General features: G+C 41.4%; 1 protein-coding gene across 3 annotated transcripts in view; it reads left to right on the top strand.

The window, feature by feature from the left end:
* Window positions 1-27,022, top strand: part of RANBP17 (RAN binding protein 17) — a 323,866-nt gene that overhangs the window by 274,510 nt on the left and 22,334 nt on the right. For all 3 annotated transcript variants that reach the window (XM_021076681.1, XM_021076682.1, XM_021076680.1), the window contains 3 exons: window positions 3,608-3,822; window positions 6,080-6,218; window positions 19,985-20,151. In XM_021076681.1, coding sequence (XP_020932340.1) covers window positions 3,608-3,822; window positions 6,080-6,218; window positions 19,985-20,151 — 521 coding nt within the window. The remainder of the gene's footprint in view (window positions 1-3,607; window positions 3,823-6,079; window positions 6,219-19,984; window positions 20,152-27,022) is intronic.

Below are 27,022 nucleotides of genomic sequence, written 5' to 3'. Positions count from 1 at the left end.
TATATCTAATAAGCAAATTTATATCCGGAGTCTTATGTGCTTATTTCTGAGGGGTTTTTTCCCTTATTATTTTTTTTCTTTTTTTTTTTGCTTTTTAGACCCACACCTGCAGCATAGGGAAGTTCTCGGGGTCCAGTCGGAGCTACAGCTGCCAGCCTACACCACAGCCACAGCAATGTGAGGTCCAAGCCGTGTCTGCAACCTGTACCACAGCTCACATCAACGCTGGATCCCTGGCCTGCTGAGGGAGGCCAGGAATCGAACCCACATCCTCATGGATACTAGTCAAATTCTCATTTCCACCGCACCACAGTGGGAACTCCTTCCCCTATTATTTAGTGAGGTTTCTCTTATTGTTACAGCACAGACAGCAGTAAGAATGGCAGTTCCCTAATGCTCGCTCGAGTCTCCCTTCCTCACTCGTCACCTCTGGCCAGATTAACCATTCGGCTCTCGGCATTCTCTTCCGGAGCCCCAGCATGGCCTCAACCTCTGTCTTACCCAGGTCTGATGTTTAAGTTGGGGCAGCACTTCATTCCCCTGCCCCCAGTTGGGGCAGATACAGTTAGTGGGAAACAATTGGAGATGTTTCCTCTTGATTTCACACTTGGAAAGTGTCTTATTTCATTAAAGAAAGTATCATGTCCTTTTGTCCAAGTGGCAACTGTTACTGGCTTCAGTGGCTGCCAGCCTGGCAGTGCCTCCATCTCCTGGCAGTCCATCAGTATCCTAAAAGATCTCTCCCTTGGGGAGGAAATCCCGGGAAGGAAGGATACGGGACTGCATAAGAGGTGTGGGATGGAAGCCAAGAAGGGTTGTCACACCCGTCGAGGAACGTCAAAACCAAACTGGTATCAATCAGCCCAGTCCCTTTTGTTTACAGCAGTGTGCGTCTAACTGCTAGACTTTAAGCTCTTTGAGGGCAAGGCCTCCAATTTCAGTCTGTAGTGTTGAATAACATATTGAATAAAGCTGAATGGGAGTGAATAAATGACGTGATTGCACCTTCTCTTCCTTGGTCCTGCGTAGCCACCAAGGAATGCTGGCCCCTGAGCACAATGAAATATAGTTTCCTTTTTCAAAAGTACTACTTTACTCATTCTACTTTTGCAGGGTCAGAACTGTATATACTAATTAGTGTTTTAATGAATGGAGATGTATCTAAAACAGTCCAAAAGACGTGTGCCAAATTGCAACTTTAACACACAGATAAAAGTTGGATTCTAAATAATTAACCCTTCTTGAGGGTAGGGTTATCCAGTCCTTTGCAGCCAAAATTTTTCCCCAGGAGTTCCTGCCCTGGCTCAGTGGTTAATGAATCCTGCTAGTATCCAGAGGATGCAGGTTCAATCCCTGACCCCCGCTTAGTGGGTTAAGGATCCAGCATTGCTGTGAGCTGTGGTGTAGGTTGCAGACGCAGCTCGGATCTAGTGTTGCTGTGGCTGTGGTGTAGGCCAGAAGCTACAGCTCTAATTTGACCCCTAGCCTGGGAACCTCCATATGCCGTAGGTACAGCCCTAAGAAAAAAAAGCCCAAAAAAATTGTTTTCCCCATTACAGTTCTTGGTCTGCCTATTCTATCTCATGCTGAAGAACATAGGCTCTTTACTTGCTCCATAAAGACATCAGCATAAGAAATCCCCAAAAGATGACCCAGTTTTCTCTGTTTGACCCCGGCCGCCTCAACAGACCCAGAATATGTAAACCACCACCCCTAGCACCAAACTACCCTAGCTTTTTCCCTCAGTGTAAGCAGTGCTTTCCTTGCCTGGGAAAGGGCAGGAGGGGAAGGGTCGACCTTGATTTAAATGGCATTGAAGACACAGGTAGAAGAGCAGTGGCTGAGAACTGTCCTCCCCCGCAGGACCCGGCTTTTACAGACTTACAGACCCTCATCCTGTGGTGATCTCTCCTTTAAGGGCCACCTAGGAACCTGCGATTGCTCCCAGGGAAGTAACCTGTTCCGTGACGTTTTTCCCACACTGCTCTCCTGCCCAAGCAAAGTCAGTCTCTTCTATTCCCATAAGCTCTTTGACATGCCTCTCTGATGCTGATTGTCACGTTGTGTAATGTTATTTATTTACAAATGTATTTCTCCCACAAGACTGAACTTCTTTAGAGCAGAGACTTCATTTCTTTCATGTGTGTATCCAAGCACCTCCGATGCAGTAGCAATTAAGTAAATGCTATCATATGGAGTGGGATCTTATGAAACGTGCAGTATCTTTCTAAGGTAAGTGAGGATGAGATCAGGAGAGAGAGTACAGAATGCAGCATGGAGTGGATTCCAAGATATGCTTTGGCCTTCGCTACAATGGTGTTGTCACTCAAATGTATAGACTATAAGCAAAGCCACGTGGCTTTGAAGGATGCACAGAAGATGGAAATGTTTCAGTAAGGCAGATAAAAAGGAGGAACCGTTCACCCTGGGTTGGTCCTGTTTCATGCTCTGAGAGAATTTTCCTAGTCCTTCTTGGTCATAAGGGCTTGTAGTTCTAGACACAGAGCAGGAAAGAACAAGGACAAGCTGAAACCAAGTAAAATTTCTCCGTCTGTTAGTCACGTCTCTATTCACAACAACCTTCAGAAAGTCATGGCTGCTGCTTCACTTCTACCTTCCAAGTCTCATATAGATTTCTCTTTTGCTCAATTCTAGCCCACAATTGTACAGGGAAATGAGTTCTGGGAAACTTAATTCTTGTTTAGCCCAATAGACACAATGCAAAACCACAACAATATACCTCTAAACTTTGTAAATTGAATTTCGTTTCAATTTTAGAAGCGGTACTCACTTGAACAGGAAAAAGCAGACCTAAGAAAGATGTATGAGTGTATAATTTTTTACAGTGCATTCTTAAATATTGCCTAGTAACATGCCTTACTAGTATATGTTTTAGAAAGAAATTGTTGGTTGTAAGTGCTAACAACAAAAAATTGTAAGGTGATTATATAAACATTCCTTTGTCTTTTGGTGGTTAAACATAGAATTTAAATACAGTTTTTAAACAAATATCTCTTCAGATCCTCTGAAAAAGAATCTAAGGAGAAAAAGGAAGTAACATTTACAGTGCACTGTGCCAAGAACTTCTTACGTGTCTTGTTTCATTTAATTCATGTACCAAACCTGTGATGCTCCTACGAGTGAAGTAACTCAATATCAAGTTCATGCACAAAGGTTGAAAATTGACCCCACAATTTAGAGTAACTTGTATGTCTAAGTTATCTTTCTCTCCTGATTTAGTTATCTAGTCCTACTTTTTTAAACTTCTTCTTAAAGAGAGAACATATATATCAGAGTATGTAAAATGAACTGATCTTGAGTACACCTCAATGAATTTTTATCTCTATATACTCGTGTAATCACCATCCAGAAGAAATAGAAACCTTTTCCCGTGCCCTTGATTGGTTTTACTTGGGCCATTTGTACTTCGCAGGTCAACTGCCGTATGTATTCGTATCTTTCATTATGTGGATGGTGTCATTCTTGGAACAGTGGGGGGGAAGCGAACATTGGCAATAAAGTGAAAATGTTAAATACTGTGCCTTGTAACTGCTTTGAATTACATCTACTTATATCACTTTCTCTTTCTGCTTTTACCCTAAAACAGGTAATCAGATCCTGTCCCTTGGGAGTCTCTCAAAAGATCAGATTTATCCAATGAAACTCAAGGGCATCTCCATCTGCTATTCAGCTCTCAAATCTGCCTTGTGTGGAAATTATGTCAGCTTTGGCGTCTTCAAGTTGTACGGGGACAACCATTTTGACAATGTACTCCAGGCCTTTGTCAAAATGCTGCTGTCAGTGTCCCACAGTGACTTGCTAGTAAGCAATCATGCATCATGGAAGTCTTTGTGTGAAACGTGAAGTAACAGCACTGCAGGCTTGGATTGGCTGTGAGGAACCCAGGGAGTTCAAATAGCGCTAGAACATTTTATGGTTTAAGGCAGCATCTTGATTTAACTTACAGAATTTGAGCAACTGCAGTAGCTGTATTTATATCATCAAATGTGCAGTTTTGAAAACTGCAGCTACCACCTCCTGACCAATTGGTCATCTAGAGTGTTCTAGGTTCTCTATCTAGAGAAAGCGTAATTAGCAGTTTCACTTAATCGCTTACAACTCGACTCCTCATTCAAAAAAGGTCTGTGTTTCCTGGAGCAGAAAACGGACGACAGGATCTTCTCCTTCCTTTGTTTCTATTCTGTCTACTTCCCGTCCCGTTTGGCCTGGGTTTCCGTCAAAATTCTGTTGTGGCGGACAGAGTGCTGAACTGGAAGTTGAGCAACCTGGTATAGAGTCTCAGCTCGGCCACTCACTGGCCATTTACCCTGAATAAATCACCTTCTCTCCTTCTCCAGGCTTCAGTGTCCTCTCCTTTAAATGACTAAAGTAAACAAAAGCCATCTCTAGGTCCCTTTTCTACTCTACCATCTAGTTTCTGTGATTTACGAGAGTGGTTTGCAAACGTTGAGGCCCGTCAGAATCACTGGGATGCCTGTTGGAAGTCACATTTCCAGGCTTCTCCACGGAGCTGTGTCGTTATCAGACTTTTTAAAAAACATCTCTACCTGATTATACAAAAGCTAACATATGCCCAGTGTGGTTGCAGTAATTGCTTTAGTAACACAACCAAATTCATGCCATGCTTACTTCGTTCAGGCTTTCCCACCTGCTCCCGGTACAGGTAAGATCTGAGGGGCCTTCGTTAGTCAGCCTGTATGAGAAATGCTCCTTGGCCTTCGAATGGGCTAGTGACCCCCTCTTCCACCTTTCTAGGCCAGTCTTCATGAAACCACATGTCAAGCCAAAATTGTCTAGCCTCTTTTCAGTAGAATGGAAGATTCATTGAAGGCTGCCTCCACTTGAGTCAGATCTGCCATGTGTTACAGCTTTCTCATTGAGGGAACTCATCTCTCCAGTTGAGGTCCACCAAAAAAAAAACCTCATGTGGTCCAAGAATTTCTCTGATTTGTTCTCTATAGACAAGCAAACCTCTAACTCAGGAGTCTCAAAATGGAGGGTGTGTAGGTGGTCTCCCTTAACACACATTTTTTAAATGCACATTTGAGGACTTCACTCCAGAGGTTTTCATTTTGCAAGTCTTTTTTATGTCTTTTTTTTTTTAAGGGCTGCACCAATGGCACATGGGAGTCCCCAGGCTAGGGGTTGAATAGAAGCTGTAACTGCCAGCCTACCCCACAGCCACGGCAACACGGATCCAAGCCGTGTCTGTGTCCTACACCACAGCTCACAGCAATGCCGGAACCTTAACCCACGGAGCAAGGTCAGAGATCAAACCTGCTTCCTCATGGATGCCAGTCAGATTCATTAACTGCTGAGCCATGATGGGAACTCCATAGAAAACTGCATTTTTAATAAGCACCCCATGTGATTCTTAGGGAGGTAGTCTTAATCGCACTTTAATAAATACTGCTCTGCTGTGTTTCTCTTATGAGTGTTGTGCTTCTTTGATACTGGTTTGAGTTTCATTTGAGGTTTTTCTGGTATCTTTCTCATGCACTTATCTTTTGCCTATGGTATATGGTAAATATTAAGCCATTTACCCAGTTATGATTTAGTTAGATGGGTTGACTTTGTGTAAACACAGCAGACTGTGATGCCAAATCCTATTATAATAGCAGATTTCTTGATGTTAGAAAAAAAAAAAAAAAAGGTTGCCTGGCCACTATTAAGTTGCTGTTCAGTGTTACAGTATTCCAGCCCAGGAAACTAATTCACAATCTTCTAAATTCCATACTACAGAGATTTTACTTTCCCTTAAGTGTTAACCATGTAAGCCAAAATCGAACTTACATACAATGCTGTGCTATCCCTTTAAATTAGAATTTCTGGAGATCAAGAGATTTTTATTGGAACCCCTTTAAATATTGATTTGAGAGTCATTATGTCATTTGTTCCATATATGTATTTTAAATATCTTTGTTTATATATTTATGTTCATTTTGTGTATCTGTGTGTAAGTAAGGCCCCAATTTCCAATATGACAAATGACAATTTTCACTGGACTGTCACATGTCTTTTGCTTCCCTCTGTCCTGACATTTGTATTTCTGTTGCAGCAATATCGGAAACTGAGCCAGTCTTACTACCCACTCCTGGAATGTCTCACCCAGGACCACATGAGCTTCATCACCAACTTAGAGCCTCCTGTACTCCTCTATGTTCTCACATCTATCTCAGAGGGACTCACTACTCTTGGCAAGTATCATGGAAAACATTGTTTTCAGAGGACATACTTTATTGTGATCTCTCTCTCTCCTTTTTTTTTTTTTTTTTTTTTTTTTTTGTCTTTTTAGGGCCGCACCTGCGGCATATGAAGGTTCCCAGGCTAGGGGTCCAGACGGAGCTGTAGCCACCAGCTTACACCAGAGCCATAGCAACTCAGGATCCGAGCCATGTCTGCAACCTACACCACAGCTCACGGCAACGCTGGATCCTTAACCCTGGGAGCAAGGCCAGGGATCAAACCTGCATCCTCATGGATGCTAATCAGATTCGTTTCCACTCAGCCGCGATGGGAACTCCTGGTTTCTTGATGTATGTGTTTTTTGAGATGATCATCTTACAGAGGGGGAGAGGTTGTGTACCCAAACTGACAGATTATTTTGTAACTATTACTTGTAAGAGAGAAAATGCCCTTTTTTTTCATATTTTGATTTACAGTTTCTTTTTTTTTTTTTTTTTTTTTGTCTTTTTGCTATTTCTTTGGGCCGCTCCTGCGGCATATGGAGGTTCCCAGGCTAGGGGTCGAATTGGAGCTGTAGCTACTGGCCTACGCCAGAGCCACAGCAACTCGGGATCTGAGCCTCGTCTGCAACCTACACCACAGCTCACGCAACGCCAGATCGTTAACCCACTGAGCAAGGGCAGGGACCGAACCCTCAACCTCATGGTTCCTAGTCGGATTCGTTAACCACTGCGCCACGACGGGAACTCCTACAGTTTCTTTTTAATTAACTTTATTAAGGTGTAATTTACCCATAGTCGTAAAAATCATTAATTTTAAGTGAGCAATTTAGTGAGTCCTGGCAAATGTATATAAAGTCGTGAATGACCACAACCAAAATAATAGAACATTTTTATCACCACAAATAGCTCCCTCGTAACCCCTTCTCATCAATCCCTTCCCCCCAGTTCCAGCCCCAAAGAGTCACTGTCTGCTTTCTCTCCCTATAGTCTGCCTTTCCAAGAATGTCACAGAAGTGGCGTCATATAACATAGAGCCTTTATGTCTGGCTTCTCTCATTTAGCATAATGCCTTTGAGATTTATCCATGTTGTTTTGTGAATCTTTTTTTTTTCCTATTGCTGAATGTTATTCCATTGTGTGGATTACTGCATTTGTTTATATTTTCACCACCTGATAACATTTGGGTTGTTTCCATTATTTGGGTGTTTGAAACAACGCTACCATGAAAATTCATGTACAGGTCTTTCTGTGGACAAATATTGTTTATCTTGAGTAAAAACCAGAATGGAATTTCTGGGTTGTGTGCTAAATGTATGTTTTTTGTTTTTTGGGGTTTCTTTTTTTTTGTCTTTTTGCCTTTTCTAGGGCTGCTCCCATGGCACATGGAGGTTCCCAGGCTAGGGGTCTAATTGGAGCTGTAGCTGCCGGCCTACACCACAGCCTCAGCAACGCCGGATCCTTTAACCCACTGAGCAAGGCCAGGGACCGAACCCACAACCTCATGGTTCCTAGTCGGATTCGTTAACCACTGCACCATGACAGGAACTCCTAAATGTATGTTTAACATCATAAAAAAGTGCCTGAGTTCCCACTGTGGCTCAATGAGTTCAGAGTCTGATTGTAGCTGCTCAGATCACTGCAGAGGTGCAGGTTCCATCCCAGGTCTGGCACAGTGGGTTAAAGGATCTAGTGTTGCTACAGCTGTGGCTCAGATTCAGTCCTGGAAACTTCCATATGCCACCAGTGCAACCAATTAAAAAAAAAAAAAAAATGCCAACCTGGTTCCCAAACTGATTGTTCCATTTCACTCTTCTCATCTTCCAATTGTCCTGTATCAACCCTTATACTCGCTCTTATCAGTTTTTACGTTTAGCTATCCTTGTGGGTGATTTAGCCATCCTTGTCATTTTAATTTGCATTTTACTAATGAATGATGATTTGAGCATCTTTTCTTGCTTATTTGCCATTCATGTATCTTCTTGGTAAAGTATTTGTTCAAATCTTCTGCCCATTTTTTTTAACTGGATTATTTATCTTGGAAGAGTTTATTATATATTTTGGATACGAATCTTTTATCAGATACATGTTTTGCAAATAATTTTTCAGCCTTGGCTTGTCTTTTTTATTTTCTGTACAGTGTCTTCTGAAGAGTAAAAGTTTTCAGTTTTGAGGATGTCCAATTTATTACTTTTTTCTCTTACAGTTCTTATCTTTTGGGTCCTGTCCTAAGAAATCTTTACTTAGTCACCCAAGGCCATAAAGGTTTTTTCTATGTTTTCTTCTAAAAGTTTTATAGTTTCACTCTTATGTTTAGTCTACAATCCATTTCAATATAATTTTTGTATTCAATATTATGAGATAAAAGCTGGGATTCTTTTTTAATATATGGGTATTCAGTTGTTCCAGCATCTTTTGCTGAAAAATACTCTCTTACCTGTCAGATTACCTTGTGCCATTGCTATACTGTCCTAATTTTATCACAAGTCTTTTTTTTTTTTTTTAGGGCTGCACGCCTAGCATATGGAGGTTCCCAGGCTAGCAGTCTAATTGGAGCTACAGCTGCTGGCCTGCATCACAGCCACAGCAATGCCAGATCAGTGCTGCATCTGCGACCTACACCACAGCTCATGGCAACACCGGATCTTGAACCCACTGAGTGAGGCCAGGGATTGAACCCTCAACCTCATAGTTCCTGGTCGGATTCATTTCTGCTGTGCCACGATGGGAATTCTTTTTTTTTTTTTTTCCCCAAGTCTTAAAATCAGATAGCATAGCCTTCTAATTTTGTCTTTCTCTTTTAAAATTGTCTTGGCTATTCTTGGGTCCTTTGTTAGAAAAAAAAAAATGAGCAGGAGATCTTTTATTGAGTTGAATTGAGTCTCTAGCCCAATTCGGGGAGAACTGACATGCTAGCAATATTGAATGTTCAGTTCCTGAAAATAGCATATCTTTCCATTTATTTAGCTCTCCTTTAACTTTTCTCGATAGCATTTTTGTAGTTTTGAATATGTGTCTTCTCCATATATTTATAACAAAGTAGTTTATGTTTTTATGCTATTGTAAATGGTAGTGCTTCTCAGTTTCTATTGTTTCTGCTACTGTGTAGAATTGCAATTGATTTCTTTGTTTCTTGGCCATGTAGCCTGTAACCTTGCTAAACAGACTTATTAATTCTGATAGCCTTTAGTAGATTTTCTGCATAGATATGTCTGCAAATAAAGGTAGTTTTACCTCTTCCTTTCCAATCTGTATGGCTTTTTTTTCTTACCTTATCACCCTTGCCAGAACCTACAGTACAGCATTGAATAGAGGTGATGGTAGCAAACATTCTTTTTGTCTCCATTGTTATAGGGAAAGCAGTCATTCTTACACCATTCAATAGAATGTTAGTCGTAGGTTTTTTTGTAGATGCTCTGTATCTTGTTAAGGAAATTTCTTGCTATTGTAGTTTTCTGAGAGTGGGTGTTGAATTTTATCAAATTCTTTTTCTACATATACTGAGATGATCATATTTATTTTCTTTTTTGTCCTGTTAACATATTATATAATGTTAATCATCATATTGATAGATATATGAATGTTAAAAAAACAACCTTGCATTCCATACTTGGTTACAATGTATTGTCCTTCTTATGTATTAGTGGATTCAACTTTCTAAAATTTTGATACAGATTTTTACATCTGTGTTCCTGACAGCTGTTGATGTCTTCTTCTGTAGTTCTTCTTTTACAGTTTTCTGTTCTTCTCATATTTTTGCCTTGTTTTAATGTTGTCCTAAGACCCTTATGAAATGAGTTGGAAATGTTCCCTCATATCCTGTTTTCTGAGTGAAACCATTAGGCCTAGATTTGTCTTTGTTAGAAGGTTTTTAGCTATAAATTAAATATCTTTAATGGATATAGGACTATTCCAGTTACGTATTATATCTTGAGTAGCACATGGTCATCTGTGTCTTTAAAGGAATTTGTCCTTTTCACCTAAAGTCCATCTGACATTACTGAAGGAAAGTTGTTCATAATATCCTCTTATTATACCATTTGATTTCTGTAGGGTTCCTCTTTCATCCTTGACATTGGCAGTTTTGTTTTGCTTTTTTTTTTCCTGATCATCCTGGCTCTAGATTTGTCAATTTTATGCAAAGAACCAGCTTTCAGTTTTCATTGATTTCTCTATTATTTTTCCATTTTTTTATTTCATTGACTTCATGTGTGATCTTCATAATTTCTTTCATTTTGTTTGCTTTTCCTTTCCTAGTATTTTCAGGTAGAAGTCGAAATCACTGATCTTAGACCTTTTTTCTTTTCTAATATACACATTCAGAGCTCTAAGCATTGCTATGACTGTAACTCACAAATTTTTATATATTTGGGGATTTTACCTCTTCAGTTTTAAAATGTTTCCTAATTGCCCTGGTTATTTCTTCTTTTACCAATGAGTTGTTACTTAGAAGCACATTGTTTAACTTCTAATCTTACTGTTACCGATTCTAATTTTTTTTTTTTTTTTTTGTCTTTTTACTATTTCTTGGGCCGCTCCTGCAGCATATGGAGGTTCCCAGGCTAGGGGTCAAATCGGAGCTGTAGCTGCCGGCCTACACCACAGCCACAGCAACGTGGGATCCGAGCCACATCTGCAGCCTACACCACAGCTCACAGCAACGCCGGATCGTTGAGCAAGGGCAGGGATTGAACCCGCAACCTCATGGTTCCTGGTCGGATTCGTTAACCACGGCGCCACGACGGGAACTCCCTGATTCTAATTTAATTCCATTGTAGTCATAGGATATACTCAGTGGTTGTTATAACTTTTATATTTATTGTATCTTTTTTTATCCAAGATATAGTGACTGTCCCATGGGCACTTGAAATGAATGAGTATTCCATTGTTGTTGGGGAGACTGTTCTCCAAGTGTCAGGTCTAATTGATTTATAATGTTCACATTTTCTGTATTTCTACTGGTTTTCTTACCTGTTTGTTTTCCTTTCTTTGTTTTTGTTTTTGTCTTTTCAGGGCTGCACCTGCAGCATACGGAAGTTCCCAGGCTAGGGGCTGAATTGCAGCTGCAGCTGATGGCCTATGCCACAGCCACAGCAATACCGGATCCCCAACCCACTGAGCAAGGCTAGGGTTTGAACCCACATCCTCATGGATACTAGTCAGGCTCATTACTGCTGAGCAACAGCGGGAACTCACTGTTTATTTGTTTCGTACTTGTCCTATGAATTACCAGGAGTGAAGACCTGAAGCCTCTAACTATTCCTTTCAGTTCTCAGCTTTTATAGAAAATATTTTGAAGCTCTGTTATTACGTGTATAAATATTTAGAAATATTATATCCCCTTGATTAATTCACCCCTTTATCACTGTGAAATGACCCTCTTTATCTTGGTGATAGTCTTTCTTCTGAAATCTGTGCTGTCTGATGTTACCATCCTTTCCATCACCCTTTTGATTAGCGTTAGTCTCTTTTTCTATCTTTTCACTTTTAATCTTTCTGCGCCTCTGTATTAAAGTTGGTTTCCTGTAGACAGCAGGTATTTTCTATTGCTGTTGTAACAAATTTTTGCAAACTTGGTAACTTAAAACAATGTAAATGCACTGTCCTATAGTTCTTTAGGTCATAAATCTGACATGGGTCTCACCAAGCTAAAATCAAGGTGTCAGCAGAGCTGTTTTCTTTTCTAGGAGTGAATCTATTTCCTTGCCTCCTCCAGCCTCTAGAGACCACCTACATCCCTTGGCTCATGGCTCCTGCCCTCCATCTTCAATGCCAGCAACACTGAATATCTCTGGCTATTCTTCCATGGATGCGTCTCCTGTTGGTTCTGACATCTTCTACCTCTTTCACTTTTAAGGACCTTTGGAATGACCTTGGGCCTACCCACATAGTCAAGGATAATCTCTCTATTTTTAGTTCAACTGATTAGCAACCTTAATCCATCTGCAACCTTAGTTACTCTTTGCTGTGCAACTTTACGAAATGCAAATTCCTGTGCCCACCACAGTGAGGCCAAAGAAACTGAAGCATGGGCGTTTGGAGCAAAAAAAGGTTTATTGCAGAGCCATGCAAGGGGAATATAAGGCTTATACCCCAGAAAACCCCAAACTCCCTGCAGGATTTCAGCAAAGCATTTTTAAATTATGGTGAAGGAGGGGTGTGGTTGGTTGGTGAGGACTTCTTGGCGTTGGAGTCCTTTGTTCCTGTAGCTGTCCACAGAGGTCATGTCACCACGTTCCCATAAACCTCTAGCCAGACAAATGTTAAATGTTATTCTCTGTTCTGCAACTTTTTCTCTCTGTATGAATGGAAAAGTGTTATACCCTTAAAGGTCAGAGCCTGAGAATGGGCTGTCTTGTGTATTTCAGGCTATGGGAAACTTTCTTTTTTTTCTCAGGCCACCCTCACAGCATATGGAGGTTCCCAGGCTAGGGGTCCAATCAGAGCTGCAGCCACTGGCCTATGCCACAGCCACAGCCACACCAGATCCGAGCTGCGTCTGCGACCTACACCACAGCTCACAGCAACGCCAGATCCTTAACCCACTAAGCAAGGCCAGGGATCGAACCCGCAACCTCATCGTTCCTATTCGGATTCGTTTCCGCTGAGCCACGACAGGAGCTCCTATAGGCAACATTCTTAATAGAAGCAGAAGCAACAGAATACAGTGGTTAAAGTAAAAGAAACAAATTCAATATGGAGTCAGATTTGTTCTTCCCTATTACATAACCTAACACAGTCACAGGTTCTAGGGATTAGAATATGGACATATTTGCCTAATATACAGCATATAGTTGGATCATGTATGTATACCAAACCGGACTATCTCTGCCTTATAAATCATGTTTCAGCCATTTACATTCAATGTAACTGTCAGTATATTTGAGTTTAAATCAACAACATTGCTATTTGTTTTTCCCCTCTCCTACCTGGGCTTTGTTCCTTTTTCTTGCCTTCTTTTGATTTGGATTAATGAAATGTTCTTTATGAGTCCATTTTATATCTCCTATGAGTTTACTAGCCTTACTTCTTTCTTTTTAGTGGTACTCTAGGATTTACCATCCACACCTTCCAATATCATCAGAGTTCGCATTCAAATAATTGCAGTCGTCCTCTCTCCCTCTAGCTCCATTTCTTCTGAAACTCCAGTCACACATGTGTTCTCTCTCTCTGTTATGTTGTTCAGAGACTGGAGAGGACTCCTTTGCAGACCTCCGGAGCTCTCTCCTTGTGTATTTCCCACTCTCTGGTATTCTGCCCACAAGTTCAACCTGCCTCACCCTCCCCAAAGTCTACCTGTTTCTCTTTAACTCAGCGAGATCACTTGGCTTTGTTTGGATTCCCGCTTCCTGGCCTGTAACCTGGAAACTGCTTTGGGTACTAAGCTTGAGCAGTTGTGTGGGTAGTATCTCATTTGTTCCCCTCCTCTCTGATTTAACAGTCCTATACAGCTTCTTGTGCAGTAATTGAAAAACATTGTTCAGATATTTTGTCCTGTTGTCTAGTTGTTTATGGCAGAAGGAAACATTCTCATAGCAGTTAATCCTTCATGGGCAGAAACCGAAGTCTTGTCTTTTATTATTATAGTTTGTCTTGACATTTGAAGATTTTTGAATTGGTTGCAGATGGCTGTGTTGTTCGCAAAATGTGCTGTTAGGCCCAGAATCTGCATTTTAACAAGTCTCAAAGGAATCTTGACCAAGTGGCATCGTGGAGGGAATACTGAACTTGGATTTAAGTCCTGGTACTGCCAATGATGAAGTGTATGACCATGGACATGGACTCTGGGACCTTCTTCATAGGTCCACTTGACTCATTTCATTCTCAGAACCACTCTGCATACCAAAACTGGGGTACATACACGAATAACACTGTCCTTATTTCCTATTTGATTGTAAGCTTCCCATGTGACAGGAACAGTGGCTTGGACACCACTTTTTTCCCAATGCCTAGCATGTAGTAAGTGCTCAATAAATATTTATTGAATGCATTAATTAGATAATATCATTTTCATAATGTAGATGAATAAGCTGTTACCAGAGACGTGAAACAACTTGCCTAAGGTCATACAACTAACAAGTGCCGGGAGTGGCAGTCTTTCTAACTCCGAAAACCCATTCCTCTTCACCTCATGACCCAGCTAGATCACCTGATGAAGGTCACAGTTTGGCAGGTGAATTGTGCCCTCTGTCTTCAAGAAAGAGGATTATTTAGACTCTTGAAAGTAACTACTTGGGTTTCTCCTTTTCCAACAATGATAAAATTGCCAAGAGGCACTTACAGGTATTATTTGAGTTACAAGATCCCACAGTGGCTCGATGGGATCCGCGGCATCTCTGGAGCCCTGGGACGCAGGTTCGATCCCCAGCCCAGCACAGTGGGTTAAGGATTCTGCATTGCTGCAGCCTCAGTGTAGGTCATAGCTGAGGCTCCAATCTCATCCCTGCCCCAGGAACTCATATGCGCACTCCATGTGCCTGGGATGGCCAAAAAAGAAAATTGGATTACATGCAGGTTACAGTTCTGCTGTAGCCTCAGTGGGAAAAATGAAAAAAAGCTACAAAAAGGTTGAACCAGTGACTTGCTTAATACACTTAACATAATATTCAATTTTTTTAGTTAATCATTCACTAGTATGTTTAGAGTCCGGCCAGCTATAATTTGGGAAAAGGGAAAGGTGAATAAGAAAAGTGGTTATATTTTCCATCTCTTTAATCACCCTTCCACCACCACCACCACCACCTACCCCCATACTCTCACACACAGAGCCCAGCATGGGGCTTACGAAAACCTGCTCACAATGACTCTCACCTCTTTCATTTATCAATTGCGCACATGCCCTGTACTAGTTCCATTCTAGACCTTGAGAGTACTGAAGAGAAGAAGGCAGATGAGGTCTCTGCTCCTGTGAAGTTTATATTCTAATAAGGAGAGATAAACAATAAACACACGCACACAAGAAAGTGGCAAGTCATGATAAGTGCTCAACAGAGGCTCAGAACAGGATAACGAAAAGGGAGTGTTTGTGTGACTTTTAAAAGGGATCAGGGAAGCCCTCTGCAGACGAGCCGTGGCAGGGATGGGGACGCATTCCAAGAAAGCAAAGGATGGCCCAGAAGGCAAAACAGGAAAGGTGGGGGCAAGCAAAAAGGTGAACCAACTGGAAGCCATCAGAAATTTGCCCATCAAGCTCACTATTAATGAAATGTCCATTAGTAATTAAGAGTATATTGTTCGTTTGAACACATTCTTGAATGGAATAGAGTAAATATTATCAATGTATTACAGGAGTAAAACATTCAGGAGATTCTAGAAACCTAGAGACCTCGTATAGTAGTTTCTCCCACCAAAGACATGCTAAAGAGAGGAAAGCTATGGATGAGCTAAATAGAACAACAGGCTTAATGTTTCCGGGGTTGAAATAGCCAGGAAAACAAATAAGAAGCAAACCTACTAGTGTTGGGCCCTATGTTACAATCTTTTCATAGTTTGTCCCTTTAGTTTCTCAAAACACCTTGCAGAGTAGGTGGTTTCAAGCACATTTTACAGAGGTGCAAATTGAATCTTTGTATAGTCAAACATCTAGAAAATATAGATTCAAATCTAAACCACTGCACCACCCAAACAGGCCTTTTGTTTCCGAAATTGCCTTTCACACTGTCTTTTTCCAAGACCTTCATCCTCCCCTCTGCCATGGTGAGAAATCTTAAGTGGAAGCCAAATTCCAGTTCGGCCCCGTTATCATTCTTCTGACTCTCAGTTCAGCAACTCTTTCCTTTACAGTTAACTTTTCAGAACAGCTTCCCATGGTGGGTCCTGGTGAATAAGAGGACCGTTAATGATGCACGTGCTTCCTGGGGAGACCAGTTGCCAGAGAAAGGGGACAGGTGGTTGTTTTCAGCATCAAACAAGTTGCTAGAGAGGACAGGGTGCCTATTGGGCTTACAAATTCTGTCCAAAATTGTCTAAATCCTAGATGATAAGATTCTAAACACCAAGAAAGAGAACAAGATACCAAATGCGTGACTTCTGTCCATCTTTTTATTTCAGAACTGTTTCATTACTTGAATCTCACACAATAGCTTGAGCTGCAGATAAAGAAAACCAACAATAATACATAGTCCTCACCACTATTCATTCTGTTTTTGATAAAATGCCCCATGATCCTTATGATTCCACACTTTTCAATCTATCCTGAGCTAACATTTATCCTTTTCAAAGCCCCCAACCATAAATCAGCCATAATGGAAGCTCTTCTTCTTGCTTTTATCGCAAGGATATATGCTCCAACTTTCATGTCTAAAGTGTTTACCTGGCTTTTTCATAGCTGACTCAGTAGATTGGAACCTTTTAATGCAACCTGCATGGCATGTGGTCACCAAATCTATGTGAAGTCTTTATAATTTGTGTGTGATTGATAGCATATTGCTCTTCACTGGGGAGGGGAAACCATATCTACTTCCTGCTTGCTTCCTTTTGTAGATGTTAAGTTACTTCATCCGTTTACTTTCATGATTGGGACTTTGCAGAAAAATGAAGGAAAAGAGAAAAACAAACAGGCTCAACAGGTCTGTGTCTGAATCTTAGGCCTGAGTGTTTTCTACTGCATTGTATACTGCCTCCTCGGGTTATAAAACCAAAGCATCCTTTTCTGCAAAGTAACCCATTTAGTGAGGAGAGGTAAACAGTCAGTCAGTCATTCAAATGCCAAACTTTAGGAGGAAGTAAAAGCTCCTTTCTTGAAAGCCTAGAGCTCCACAGTTTCCCAAAACTATTGTCCATGCTCCTCTGTAGACCTCCGTTCAACCCTCGTGATCTCCTATCAGCTACCACTGTCCTGTATTTCGTAGCTTTTCCCCCAAACCTACCTGTTTACTATGTTATTTCTAAAACAATGTATGTGAAAGTTTTTAAACTGCAGTGTTATATTGATTCTAGTATTAGTACTAAACAAAACTCAAGACCTTTAAAAAACTTTCTCAGATTAGCTTTGCCTGTCCATTCTGTAATTAACTCAACTGATGCTTCACCTCTAATCTGTGACGGATACACCCGTGTCTCTGCATCTTTAGAAATAAGTATTTCTTAAGAAGTTTATAATCTGGTGCTTCCCCACCCTACTCTCCCAACCTGCTTCTCTTCTGAATCTACTGTATTTGCTCATCATATTTTTTTGTTTTGTTTTTGTCTTTTTGCCTTTTCTAGGGCTGCACCCGAGGCATATGGAGGTTCCCAGGCCAGGGGTCCAATCAGAGCTGTAGCCGCCAGCCTATGCCACAGCCACAGCAACGCAGGATCCAAGCTGTGTCTGCGACCTACACCACAGCTCACAGCAACCCTGGATCCTTAACCCACTGAGCAAGGCCAGGGATCGAACCCTCAACCTCATGGTTCCTAGTTGGATTCGTTAACCACTGCGCCACGATGGGAACTCCTGCCCTTCATATTTTTAATTGTTTGTCTTGTTATTTCTGTTACTAACCATAAACTCCCCAAGACTGTGTTACCATTAGCCAAAAAATCTGGGCAGCGTCGTGCTCTGAATCAAAACCATGAACTTTGGATAAACTATCTCTGAGCTTCATTTTTCTCATTTGAAAAATGCAAATAATAGCACCTACTATATACAAGAGTGGTTATCAGAAATATTTGAAGTGATATTTAGAGTATAAAGAAATCATGTCACTTACTTAAAAAAATAATAATGCCTTTGTTACCTTTCAACTTAAATGTAAATGTCTTGGCCACTGGATACCCTCAAGCACCATCCGAAACTGCTCTGTCAGCCTTCTGTCTTCCGATTCCTCTACACACTCTTTCACTCAAACCCAGAGTCCTACTCCCTGACTATACCCCCTCTTTTCCCCATGAGGGCAAATTGGCAGTAATACCGTCCTTTTTTCTTCTTCCAGTTTTATTGGGATATAATTGACATACGGCACTGTACAAATTTAAGGTGTACGACAAAATGATTTGACTTACCTACCAGAATGATTACCGTAATAGGTTTCGTGAACATCCATCATCTCATGTAGATATAAAAGAAAAAGAAAAAATACGTTTCCTCGTGCTTCTTAGGATTTACTCTCTTAAAACTTTCGTACATCATATGCAGCAGTGTTCACCGTCTTTATCATGTTGTGCATTGTATTCCTAGTCCTTATTCATCTTGTAACTGAAACTTTATGCCTTTGACCGCCTTCGTCCAGGTCCCCCTCCTGCCTCCCCCTGCCTCTGGTAACCACAAATCCGACCGCTTTTTCTATGAGTTTGTCTGTTTGTTTTTAAAGTATGATCCACCGATAATACTGTCTTAATTCCTGGTATCCACTATAGTCATTTGATATTTCTGAACATGACAAAATGGTCACTGTGATAAGCCTAGTTGCCATCTGTCACCATGCCAAATACTATTATCGGCCATATTCCCCACTCTGTACATTTCATACCCATGCCATTTATTTCATAACTGGAAATGTGTGCCTCTTCATCTCCCCCACCTCCTTCTCTCATCCCCCCACCTTCCTCTCCTCTGGCTGCCACCTGTTTGTTCTCTGTATCTGTGCCTCTGTTTCTCTTTATGTTTGTTCATGGTGTTTGGGGTTTTTTCGGATTTCATGTAGAAGTGAAGTCACGTGGTATTTGGCTTTCTCTGTCCGACTTACTTCACTTAGCATAATACCCTCTAGGTCATTCGTGTTGCAACTAAACATAGGAAGCGCTCAATAAACATCAGGAATTTCTAGTTATTTTCTTCTCATTCAACTCTGCAGATATTTTACGTATGATGAGAAAGGTTAATTGGCTCTTTCACAGTAACAACATAGCAAGTAGTTGGAAAGGAAGGAATTTGAAACCAGAGCTGCCTGGCTGCAGAATCCACACATTCTCACTGTATTATGTACATTGTGCTAATATCTCCATGTAAAACATGTCCTTCCTTATATTTAACTGGGACTTTTCCAAGCCCATCTCAGGTGCTGCCTCCTTTACTAAACTTCCCTTGATCCTCATCCAAATGCAGTAACTCCCTCAAAATTCTCACAGTGGTGTGTCACTCTTTTTTTTCTTTTCTTTTTTTTTTTTTTTTTTTTTCTTTTTGGTCTTTTTGTTTTTTAGGGCCACACCCGCAGCATATGGAGGTTCCCAGGCTAGGAGTCAAATCAGAGCTGCTGGCCTACACCACAGTCACAGCAACACGGGATCCAAGACACTTCTGCAACCTACACCACAGCTCGTGGCAACGCTGGATCCTTAACCCACTGAGCGAGGCCTGGGATCAAACCCGCATCCTCATAGATGCTAGTCAGATTCGTTAACCACTGTGCCAGGACGAGAGCTCCTGTCACTCATTTTTAGACAGCACTGTCTTCAGTGACTTACGTAGTAAATCATGAGCTCCTTGACACCAGGCTGAGCATTTCCCCTGAAGCAAAGTACTTTTGCACCAAGTTTACGCCCTGTTTCCTCTGAAGCACTGAGTAAATATTGAATAAAGTCACTTGAACGGAACAACAGATCATTAAGGCCACATGTGGAAACTTCTGTCCAGTGCAGTCCAGGAATCATTTACTTACTAGCACGTCTCTAGGCGGGGTCGGATGGTAGACATGGGGTTTAAAAAGATAAGCAAGGCAAAATCCCCTGTCCTCAAAGAATTTACAGTTCCATAAAAGTGTTTTGAAACCAGAAAGTTTTTTTTTTTAATTTAGACATTACAGTGAGATGAAACAAACACTTTAGTAATGCAAATGAATTCTCACTTGTTGTTCACACAGATACAGTTGTCTCCTCCAGCTGCTGTACCAGTTTAGACTACATCGTCACCTACCTCTTCAAGCACATAGCAAAGGAGGGCAAGAAGCCCCTTCGATGCAGAGAGGCTGCCCAGGCCGGTCAGAGACTATTACACTTTATGCAGCAAAATCCAGACGTCCTGCAGCAGGTAACTGGCGGTTGGTCATCTGGTTTACGAGATAAGGGTTTCCCCAGAGCCAGTCTGGTCTCTGAATATCTGCTAGTGCACTCGGTCTCCCCAAGACTCTTTACCCGTTCTTCTCTAGGAGTATTTTCCCTGAAGGTAGAATAGTACACTGGCCTCAGGATTTCCCACCTTCAAGAAATCGCCAAGTCGTTCGTCTCACCTCTGTAAAGTTAAAATTCAGAAGGAGGCGGCCACCTCCTCCTGCGACAAGAGAAATAAAAGGCAAAGCTGGCGCTAGAAACAGTCCAGAGCCTCTAACGATGTCATCTCAGGCTCGCTTTGTGAATACTCTGGATGTTGGGAAACTACCATTTCCTAGTCTGTTCCAGTCAGCTTGCTGGGAACTTTCCATTCATCATATGAGTTTTCCTATGTTAATGGGAGAAATCAGGTTCAGATAGGTCATATTTCTAAGAGCATTTAAGTTATAAGTAATAAAGCCCCAATTTGTTTATTTTTGAATATGTTTTAAATATTTGAGTATCTGACTAGCTAATATGAATTAGATCCAAGGTCTTTTTTTCCTTTTTTTTTTCTTTTTTTTTTTTTTTTCTGTTTAGGGCTGCACTCGCGGCGTATAGAAGTTCTCAGGCTAGTGGTCAAATTGGAGCTGTAGCCGCCACAGCCACAGCAATGCCAGATCCAAGCCGTGTCTGTTACCTACACCACAACTCATGGCAGGGCTGGATCCTTAACCAAGCAAGGCCAGGAATCGAACCTGCATCCTCATGGATACTAGTCGGATTCGTTTCCACTGTGCCATGAAGGTGACTCCCTAGATCCAAGTTTAATATTTTTTTAAAAACTCATTTCTGAAAAGCACAGTAACATCATGCGTAAAAATAAATACGTATGTCAAAAACATTTCAAAGAGAATAATACCGTTTTGCCAAGGAGATACCATCACTGCGATATTTTGTAGTTCTAAATTTGGAAAATGATATCTTCATACTGCTTCCAATTTTGTGTGGGTTTTTTTTTTTTTTTGCTAAATTATCTCCATAATAGTCTGTGGTTTGCAAATGTAAACACTTTAACATGGTCATTAGCCAGCAAGTAAGTTGCCTGCAATCAGCAGAAAATGTCAATCTGAGCAAATAAATGATGACAATGAATAAGACGGCTGTGGAAGAGGTTTTCTCCTAGCTGTCATTTTTTTGCTAAGTTTTTTCATCTTTATTTGTGGTGGTGTTTATTTTCCTAGAAGAGAGGGGTGTAATTAAGATTTTCGGTAAATCAGCAGAGGGCTCTAGGCCTGTAACTATTTCATATGACCCTGGATTGTTACAGCATGTTGATGATAAAGGAAAGAGCGGGAAGGTAACACGCTTATTGAGGACTTTCTATGAACAAGGTACAAGAGCCGTTAAAACCCGTAAGACGTAATTTCTCTCCATCAGTGAATGTTTTCTGCCAGGTTGGAAAGAGAGTCAAGCAACCAATGATATGATAACTGGGTTAACATAGCCATGACAGAGAGTGACACGGGAGGAGAGGCCTTGCAGAAACGTCTTCTCACTCAGATCCCACAACAACCCCGCTGTGTGGGTCTCATCCTCCCCCTCTTACGGAGGAGTAAGTGGAAGCAGAGAGAGGTCAGCTGCAAAGCGGAATGGGAACCAAGGTCTCTTTGGCTCAGAAGCCCGAGTCCTCACCACTCCCTTACACGGTTGATTCGCAGGGCACAAGTTGGTGGGCCTAAGATCTCAGATTCACCCGGAATGTCTTCTCAAACTATACATTCTGTCCAGATTTGCATGCACCTCTCCTCACCCGTCCATCTGCGGTAGCCACTGGCGCTGTCAGGCATGTGACCGTCTTCAGGTGTTTTGCAAGGAGGAGGCTGAGAACCACAGACGTGGAGCATGTGGCCCCTGGAGAAAACAGATCCCCATGGACTGGCCGGGAATCAGACCCAGGCCCTACCCACCCTGGCCCGTGACAAGCCAACCACTTGTCAGCACTCAGCCGTGACCACAATATTGTCCCATAAACTTTAGCTGAAACTTTCAAGGGGGTCGAAAATGTTAGTAAAAATCGATAGGCCGTGGTCCTCAACAAATACCCTCAGACTGTGCAGAACACCTGATGTGGTTGTGCAACAGACCATCAGGTTGGTCTTTACGCAAAATCACCATGTGTTGATTGGCTTAAGTAATTTCTGTGTGTTAATAATACTTGGTAACCCTTTACTTTATAGCATATGACTTAGTAGTGATAGATCTTTATTAACAGTGGAATACATTCTATTTATTTGGAATGTAGCCTTTTAGATAGCATTTTAAATATTAACGACGGGTCTCTGGTAGTCAGCATAAACATGATTTGCATTAGCACTAGCTTATATCATCTTGAGTGCCTCTGATGTCAACTGCTGGGTATAGCAATATGTGACATCATCTCCTTAGGTCACTGACAACTTTGACCTCTATTCTTATGCACAGTTTCTGTCGTCTCAAAAGCTCTTTTGAATTGATTTGAAATTTTGACTCTTCCCTTTATGAGGCAGTAAAATTGATAATTATTCAGATGGGAACTGAGCGCTGAGTGAAAAATCAATTCCACCCGCTCTCTGCTGCGTATAAAATTACTTCTGAGTCGGCCGGACTGAACGGATGGCCAGAGTAAAAGCAGCAGGCAGGAGGAGTGGGAAGAATTAGCTGGACAGAGCTAATAGCCTGAAGGGAGAGACTTGGAAAAGAGGGAGTGGGCCAGTTGGGGGTTATTATGAGCAAGGATGGGGCCCATTGATCATCTGTTTACATCAGCTTTCCAAGACCTTATAAATCAGCCCTGAAGAGCAGCAGAATCCAAGATTCGGCCTCTTACCAGAGGGAATTTAGATTAGATTATTCTCACTTTCACACTCAGATGAAAAGTGAGCCATTGATTATTCATTGGTTGCCCATTAACTGCTGTTTTTATAGATGATTTGCCTATCACAGGAGGTAATGAACAAGGTTGCTGCTTCATAACTTGAGGTTTCAGTTTTCAAGGCATCTGTGTCGGTTAAGTAATGCCTAACCCTGTTAAAAGGAATGGGTTACAAATTGCTTAACAGTGCTGAAAAACTAGACCCTAATGACTAATTGTGCCTCGAGTTTAGAGAGGGTTTGTCAGCTCTTTAAACTAAACGGATGCAATGATACTGCAATTATTTACTAGTTTGAACTGTCCCCCCCCCCCCAACCTGGACCTGTATTGCTGGAAGTATAATTGCATGAAGAGTGTCAGTTCTAAATTACCAAGGTTATCTCCTCAAACTTCCATCTTGAATGAAGCACGAAGCCACATAAAGGGCTTTCTGAAGGCCTTATAGGCCTGTTTGTATGCAGCCGCCTGAAAAAGACATTTTAAGTGCCTCTCACATGAAAATGTGTTTATTACGACCGGCTATATGACTTGAGATTGTCAGTGTTTTTAAAAACATTCTCCATGGCGTTCTCTTGTGGTGCAGCAGGTTAAGGCTCTGGCATTGTCACTGCAGCAGCTTGGGTCACTGTTGTGGCTTGGGTTTGATCCTGGGCCCATACTGCAGGTGTGACCAAAAAAAAAAAAAAAATTAATTCTCCAAATTAACCATCTTCCATGTTTTGCAAGCAAATCTAAATTCGCAAGCATTAAATTTAGTCCATTTGAAGATCTATAATTAATTTCAAGTAAGAATCTATTTCAAGTAAGAATTACTGTCAAACCAGCATTGTTTTAACTTAACACTGAGAAAAAAACAGTTTATGTATGTTAAAGGGAAAAAATTCCCATGTTTTTATGTCATTAGACAGATAAACTGAAATATTAAGAAGAGGCCAGTGGTAACACTGAGTGGGCATGGATCTGCTACAGTAATTTGGAAGATACAATTTCTCTGTAAAACTTTTTCAGTTTTTAGCCCTGGTGTTAGGTGTTTGCATCGATAACTCGGGGCTCAGAATTCACTCGGTTATATCGCAGAGTAAAAGGAAGATCTGTCCAAATTAGGTAAACAAAAGAGCACGTTTTATAAAACTAGGGGGGCATCTGAAAGCTATGACTCATCCTTTTTCAGATTATAAGACTAAGACACTGATGCTGAATGCTTCTCTAAATCAATTTCTATTAAACCCACTGCTCTAGGAAAAATAGCAACTTCCATAGAAGTAGAACAAGAATTGTGTGATGATCCGTGTTACTGATTAGATTATGCATTAACTTATTAACAAGATTTTTTAGCAATTATAGTCTCTAAAATTTAAATACCTTGAATGGAGGAATGAGAACATTTAGGTTTGGATTTTTCTTAACCTCTTCTCTTTAACTATTTGGCTCAAGTCAGTGGTACTAAAAACCCAAAAAAGATTCTAATTATAAATATCTCCCCCCCCCGGCCCCCACTTCCCTCTCTCTCCCCCCTGCTCCCTCCTCAGTCCCTCCCTCCCCCTTCGTGCTAACCTGGCATTTTTATTTAACTACAAATTGTGAAGAGCTGTCAGGAGTTATAAGAATCATACTTCAGATACTTCAGTAGGGACATAAGCTGAAAAGAACATTCACCCTTTTCCTCAATCAGTCAGTCAATCAATGAAAATTGCTTTTGTATAGTGCTCTTCGTGACATGCATCCCAAAGTGAATTACAGCAAAAGGGAAATCATCGGCTCTTTTTTCATTTCTGTGTTTAGATTGAAACGGTATTGCTCAACATTTTGACATACTATACAAGACATCTTTCATACTTAAGATTCCATTCCATAATACTAAGTGGGAGAAAGTGCAGTCGCATATTTAACTGATGTTGAGATTTTGGCCTCTAGAACCTCAGCAAGACTCTCACAGTGAGAAACACTTTAGCAGATGAAATATATTCATGTCTCGCCTCTTAAAAAAATTAACCAGATTTTCTGATATTACTATAGACATTCCGAGTGAACTCTAGATAGAAAGTATGCTCAGGACCCACTAGCTCAGTCTGGTTGATTTGCAACTTTACTGTCAAAAGTGTGGCAGTAGATTGATGTGCAAAACACATGCTGAAGGAACGTTTACAACTGGATCAGAAGATAACATGAATATAAAGGGAAGCCAAAGACAGGTCACTAGGCATGGCAAGTGAAAAATGGAAATAATAGAATTGTTATTTGCACATGCTGCCGTAATCTCGGTCTTCTTCACAGCAATACACTTTCTGTTTATTTCTAGGAAAAAATAAAACTGGCAAAATATCACAAGAGACAAGCTTAAGCTTTTTACATGTGTATTTAATCGGATTTAATCACCACAGGATCTCCGAAGCTGTAGTATTATGAGTGCCATTTTACAGATAGATAAACTAACTTCGCTAGGTTACTAGTCATCAGTAAGGTCATATAGTCAGTAAGTGGAGAAACTAAACTTTTAGCCTAGGTGTGTTTAACTCCAGCATTCACATGCTTAACCGCAAAGCTGTAGATTGTTGCTGGCTGCTAATTTGAGGCAGCATGTATGTTTTGAGCATTTACAATGAGGCAAGTTGAGCTTCCAGTAAGTCCCACCGGGGCCGTCCTTAAGGTAGAGTGATTTAGAGCAGTCATCCTATACCCCAGTGTTGGGCTGCCGCCGGAATGAAGCAGATGGGCAGTGACCCAAAGAGGCAGCGGGCAGGGGAGAGGGAGGTGGTTTGCCAGCTGGTATGGAAGGGCCCGGTGGCTCTCACCATCACTGAGGCAGAGCGAACAGCACTTCGTCTCTCTCTCCTTCTACACCCACACCCAATCACTAATTCTATCGTCAGACATCGAAGGTATATAATTTAATAGGACATGGATCCTTGAGAAGGTCAGAGTCTAATAGTATAACTGTCTCGTGCTGTTCCTTTGCCACTTTCCTTTAATGCCTCTGAGGTCGCTGCTGAGGTTTCACTCTAACCTGATTTTTCTAGGATGGGATCAATATGGCCGCCGTGAAATGAAGCTGGGGAAGCAACAAGTGCTCTGCCTCCGTCCCTCGGACCCGGCCCATCTGCAGGCTGTGTCCTGACTCTCACCACTGACTCCTCAGTATAGAGGGTCCTTCTCCTCCTCTTTCTGGCTGTAAACAGCTCCTCTGTTCTAAAGGAGGCTTCTACTGCTGAGTACCATTAGCTCTGTCAGAGGTCATTCAGATGCACATTGGCAAGTCTGAAACTGACTCTTTTGAGCATCCCTCTCCCTCTGCTTTTCCTTGTGTAAGGTGTCACAGACCGAGGGCCTGTAGAGGCAAGTAGGCAACTTGACTGAGGAAGAAAGCTATGTTGAATATCCATCCCTGCCTAAAGGGGGCAGCCTCCGAAGGGCTCCAGCTAGCTGCTGTCCTGTAAGCTGGCAGTGCTGCCAGATATATTGAGTATTGCCAGATATGTTGAGGTTTCCTCCCAAAGAGAAGCCAGAAGTCCAGGGCTGTAAATCAGTGTTGGCCACTGATTGAAAATTCAAGATAAAAATACTCTGCAGGCCAGCACTGTATGCCTGCTTACCAGTTTCCCGCCCCTGTGCTCTGTAATCCTGGAGAATTTCAGAGCTAAGCTCTCTTAATGCATGATCCCTTTTATTTCTCACAGCCATCCCATGCGGCCTTGCTACAGTGGTATTTTATTTCTCCCTGATGTTTTGATAATCCTTAAAGCACACTTTTTTTATTTGTTGTTCCAAAAGAATGCCATTATTTTGCTTTTACATACATACGACTGTATTCTTAGGTCTTTACTGGAACTTAGAGGGTGTTTTTTCACATTCGGGCTGTATCTTTGCACATAGAAGGGGTGCAGTAAACAGGCAGTGAAGCTCAGTTAACACCTTGCAAACTTTTTTTTTTTAATTTTCAAAGTAATGAGATCTGTTTGAG

The sequence above is a fragment of the Sus scrofa genome, chromosome 16 (genome assembly GCF_000003025.6).
Source record: "Sus scrofa isolate TJ Tabasco breed Duroc chromosome 16, Sscrofa11.1, whole genome shotgun sequence".
Classification (NCBI taxonomy): domain Eukaryota; kingdom Metazoa; phylum Chordata; class Mammalia; order Artiodactyla; family Suidae; genus Sus; species Sus scrofa.
Note: the sequence above shows the minus strand (reverse complement) of the source record. Positions and strands in the feature narration are given on the sequence as shown.